The sequence below is a fragment of the Primulina huaijiensis genome, unplaced genomic scaffold, assembly GCF_012295235.1.
Source record: "Primulina huaijiensis isolate GDHJ02 unplaced genomic scaffold, ASM1229523v2 scaffold208026, whole genome shotgun sequence".
NCBI lineage: Eukaryota > Viridiplantae > Streptophyta > Magnoliopsida > Lamiales > Gesneriaceae > Primulina > Primulina huaijiensis.
In genome coordinates this window covers 1-4,939 of record NW_027355102.1, presented here as the reverse complement: position 1 = coordinate 4,939, position 4,939 = coordinate 1, and the positions used below count along the sequence as shown (strand labels likewise).

Here is a 4,939-nt window from a genome sequence, read left to right as displayed (position 1 = left end):
ATATATTAATTGTCACGGGTTTATATCCATGAGTCATGTCAATTCGACTCATATATACCATGAAAAATAATTATTTTGACATAAAAAATAATCTTTTTCATGATTTGGATCGGGTTAGAGCTATTGTTTGTGATGCTTGTGTGGTTTCCTGGTCTGATTGTTCCCACACTACCGTTCTATGTCTTTGTGATTGGTGCATGGAACTACAGGCTCCATTCAAAAGCTTCGTTGCTTCACTTTGACACAAAGATTTCACTAACAGAGTTGATAGATCGCGATGAGCTTGATGAAGAGTTCGATGCCATGCCTTGTATGAAGCCTGAAGAAATGGTACGTGTTAGATATGTCAAGTTGCGAATGCTTGGGCCCGTGTCCAGACAGTGTTGGGATCCGCGTGCCACGGGGATCTTTGTGGGATTATGTTTTGTTGCGGCGTTTATCTTGCATTTGGTTCCTTTAAAAATGATGGCTATGGCATTTGAATTCTACTGTCTTAGGCATCCAATATTCGGGACCACAGGCCTTCAATTTCTTCCAACGGTTGCTTTCACTTATGGATCGGATGCTGTAGTCCGATAAATGCAAAAATAGCTACCATGTAAATGACCTAACATAGTGATTAAATCAAGAAAACTAAGTTACTGACAACATTAAAAATTCGAACAATACTGATAAACGAATTTTTATTTTTTAAAAAAAGTCAAAGCACACATACTTCAGGAAGATATAATGTTGACCCTGAAACCAAATATTTTCAAATAAATACCCTGTAAAAATCAAGATTTCTCCTTTCAAAAAGAAAACAAGAAATCCACATTTCGTCCCTGTTTGCAGTTGGCTGCATTCAAAGAACCACCACATTTAGAGTGAGCGCTTTTTACTTTGCACAAAGGGATGAATTATGGATGCATGGCTTTGATGAGCAAAAGGATATGGTGTTTATTGAAGTATATTATTATTACTATTCAGTCAATTCCACGAGCCCTTCAAAAGTCAATGCCGAGCTTTCAGGACAATTGATTTCTAACCATCATAATCTTTGATGATTTTAACTGGAAAATTACTAGGTGTCTGATCTGCCATTTTGAAAACTTGTCCTCACTTTTAATGCCGGAATTCCATTTCGAGTATTCATCTTCTTGCTTAAGCACAAGTTAAAACAAACAAAAGCTAAATCTGTACAATTACGGATCTGTTTATTGCGAGTTAAGAGACCTTGTACAGATCATTTTAACCCACGGATTCTATATACTGTGAATCAAGCATGATCAAATAACGATCATATATAGTTGTTCCAGAAAGAATCTGAATTCGAAACCCCCCAAAAACGAATGGCGAAGTCGATTATATCAAATGATAGTTCATAACCGTAAGATCAAAATACACATACAATCCAAAAAACAAAAGAAAACAAATTGCCAAGTGGTCTGATATATTAGCTTATTATACAAATGTCAATGAAGCTACTTCGGCTCGGTTGCTACCTTATCTTGGTCTTTCTTCTTAGTTGAGTCGTTTATAGCCTCAGCACCCCCATGATTTTTATCCTCTGCTTCCTTTATCAACTTCAAAATGTCTTCTTTTTTCTCAACAAGACTCGCGATTTTCTTATCAATCTTCTCTAACTTGTATTTCAGATTGTCGAGATTTTTGGAGTCGTACTTCTCTTTGAGTTTTTGCTTCTTTGCATCCCTAGTTTTCTTTTTCTCACCATCCTTTTTATCATCGTCACACACCTCTGCTTTCTCTTCCTTTTTATTATCCGTTTCAATGGCCGATATTTTTCCATTCCCATCTATCTCAATCTCCCTAGTCTTGCCATCCTGTTTAACCGGATCTTCATCTTTATCATTTTCCTTGTCAGGATATTCATTTTCTTTTCCTTTGGAGCTCTTCTTCTTTTTCTTAACTTCCTTGTCCTTCCCATGCTTCTTTTTCTTGTCTTTTTTCTCCTCTTTTTCATCTTCAACTTCTTTGAGAGCTTCTCCTTCGGAATCTTCATCTATACCCTTCTTTTCATTAACCTTCTTCGCTTTCTTATCTTTATTTTCCTCTTCTTCGCCTTTCTCCTTTGCATTCTCTTTGTCATTCTCATACTCATATCCCTCATTGGGCTCCCCCTCCGACTCTTTTTTCCCTGCAGTACCGATTTTCAAATCCTTATCTGTCTTTTCGTGTTTTTTCTTTCTGTCCTTCGATTCTTTCTCCTCACTTCCGTTCCCCTCATATATCTCTTCTGCCGTTTCTTCATCAGATTCGCCTTTATAGTCTTTCCCGCCTTCAGACTTTTGATCACTCTTCTTTTTCTTCTTCTGCTTCTTCTGACCTTTCTTACTTTTCTCTTTCTCCTCGTCCTTCTCTGTTTCTTCTTTTGTCTCCCGTTTTCCCTCTTCTTCACTTTCTGCTAACTTGGTGCTCTTATCTTTTCCTCCACATTTGTCACTCATTTCCAGCTCTCCGCTCTCCTCTTCCTCACATTCATTCTTTTTCCCTTTATCCTCATCTTTCTTCCTCTCTTTTATTTCATCATTCCCATCTTTCTTTTTCTTCTTCTTCTTCTCCTTCTTTTCTTTCCCTTCATCAGATTCTTCTTCTAACTTGGCCTTGTTCTTCTTCTTCTTTTCATCGAGCTCTACCTCACCCTCTTCCTTATCTCCATCAATTTTTTTCTTGTAAGAATCTTCATCATTTTCACCTTCCTCATCACACTTCAATTTCTCGTCACCTATCTCATGTTTTTCTTCATTTTCCTCGTTTTTTCTATCATCTTTCGTCTTTGGCCTGGTTTCTTCCTCAAGTGTCATCTTAGCCTTTTCCTCGGTTCCCTCCGGCTTTTCGACCTTGCTCACCATTTTCAAATGAAGCTTTTCCTTCTCCATCTCTTCTTTGACAAGAAATCCACCGGGTTGATGATCCATTACAATCCTTCCGCCCAGCAACTAATGTATGCCGCTAACGTTGTCTTCCAAGTACCTAGGGAATAAGGAATAACTCCATGATCAAACTCAGATTCAATTATAAATTAAAAAGACAAGAACCAATCGACCATAAATGTGAAACAAGATAAACCAGCTCAAGCTTTGATCATCTAAATCAAATAATGCCTTAAAACCACCAAGAAATCCAAATTCACAGATAACACCATCCCTCCAGAGACACAATTAGACGACGCTTGAATTTTCAAGATTACTACAGATTATAATTATAATTTAAATAATCCTAAAAAAATAAAAACTGAAAAATAAGGCACAGATTTGAACGTTCTAAGAAATTTTCACATGGTAAAATTGAAAAAATTCTCATTCGGTAGAAACTGTGACTCGATCGCCTCTTCAAATTCGAAGCCAACCATCATTCAAAGAAGCCTAAGAATAATAAGAACACAATAAGTTAACATCAGATTCGAGCCCAGATGAAAAAGAATTTCGTACCCCCCAAAACACCGCAAATCTATCGACACAAGAATTCCATCCGATTCGGCTCTTTTATAACGTTTGGGTTCGGTTGGCCGTGTGAGAAACGCACACGTAGGGACGCGGAGTGATCTATTGTGCGGGCCCCTGGATGAAACCCACGTCTACGTGCGTGCTAGCTTACCGCCGTATATGTCGGTGAATCAATGGAAAATTAAATTATATCTGTCATCTACCTATCTTTTTTTTTAATGATTCATAAATAATTTTAAACTTCTCCACTAAGAAATTAATACAAGTAACCTTTTTTTTGGTTGAAAAGTTGTTATAATTGAGTTTGAATTACGAGATTATGTCTTAAATTTGAATTTTGGTGAGTTATAACAATAAATATAAGTAACTTACTTATATTAAATTGAAACATCTGTATTACATAAATTTTTCACCGAATTATAAATTTTACTCAAAAAATATTGTGAGATGATCTCGTGAGTAAATTTTGTGAGATACATATTTTATTTGAGTCACCTATGAAAAATTATTATTTATTATGAAAGAAATAATATTTTTTTATTAAAAATTATAAACACAATTGACTCGTGTCATAGAAAAAAATCCATGATACCACACCTACTGTAAAATTTAGAGTGTGTTGTTGATTGTATTGATTATATTTCTTATATCAATATTATTTTCATCGAGCAAAGTAAGAGAATACGACATGGATGTACAAGAAACAATTGGAGCTGGTAGAGATGTCAATGGGCCGATATGGAGCTGTTCTGGACTTCTGGTTAGACTCAAGACCCTTCTATGAAGAAAACTTTGAACCATTAGCCCGTCTCACTCCGGTTAAATATTCTTCAAACCCGCTCATCCCGAATGCAAAACAGGGTCGGTTAGACCCGTGAGACCCGATTTTTTTTAAATGAAAACAATAATTTTCTTCTCAACTGAATTATAAAAACAAACAAGGCTCTAAATATAACATAATAGAAAACTAATTTATATATTCGACCACATTTAATAATGACAAACAAAATACTTTCATGACATAATGAATTACATAAAAAAATTATTAACTCTCCAAAAAAAATTATCGACATCCCCAATGGATATTAATAAAAGTAAAACACTAGAGTATTTATATGAATATATATGAGCTGGGTATTATATGACCTATGACTCATTTTATATTCGGACGGATCTGAAAAATTAGATTAGAGATCGACCGCATCACCCATTTGATATGTCTGGGGCGGGTCTATTTCGGTGACATCCGTAGGAGCTGGTGTACATTGTACACGACCACAAGGGAATATGTCGATTGAAGTTATTTTGTGTGTATATTATTATATATTTTTTGCTCATAAAACATATTGGTCCATTTTTTATTAGTTAAAAAACAATTAAATTTGGCCCAATCCCAAAGGCCCTAAAAGTTGGTCTAAGCAATGGCAGCAGCGACCATGCATTTCAATGGAAAAATAAACATTTCAAACATTAATTTTTGAGGAAGTTTTTTG

The 4,939-nt window shown here is 35.5% G+C and overlaps 2 protein-coding genes across 3 annotated transcripts; one reads left to right on the top strand and one right to left on the bottom strand.

Moving 5' to 3' along the window:
- Positions 1–132: 132 nt before the first annotated feature.
- LOC140966802 (multiple C2 domain and transmembrane region protein 16-like) lies at positions 133–579 on the top strand. Its single transcript, XM_073427065.1, has one exon. It carries the CDS (start codon positions 133–135, stop codon positions 577–579), a length of 447 nt encoding a protein of 148 aa, XP_073283166.1.
- A 727-nt stretch (positions 580–1,306) lies between these two features.
- LOC140966801 (uncharacterized) lies at positions 1,307–3,463 on the bottom strand. Of its 2 annotated transcripts, XM_073427064.1 has the most exons (2): positions 2,399–3,463; positions 1,307–2,365 (listed from the first exon to the last, which is right to left on the bottom strand). In XM_073427064.1, exons 1-2 carry the CDS (start codon positions 2,916–2,918, stop codon positions 1,464–1,466), a joined length of 1,422 nt encoding a protein of 473 aa, XP_073283165.1. In that variant the 5' UTR covers positions 2,919–3,463; the 3' UTR covers positions 1,307–1,463. The 2 variants fall into 2 exon arrangements, with proteins under 2 accessions (XP_073283165.1, XP_073283164.1); XM_073427063.1 differs by having other exon boundaries at positions 1,307–3,462.
- Positions 3,464–4,939: the final 1,476 nt, after the last annotated feature.

Coding starts and splice junctions, on each gene's coding strand:
- LOC140966802 (XM_073427065.1), top strand. CDS start 133: ATGCTTGTGTGGTTTCCTGGTCTGATTGTTCCCACACTACCGTTCTAT.
- LOC140966801 (XM_073427063.1), bottom strand. CDS start 2,918: ATGGATCATCAACCCGGTGGATTTCTTGTCAAAGAAGAGATGGAGAAG.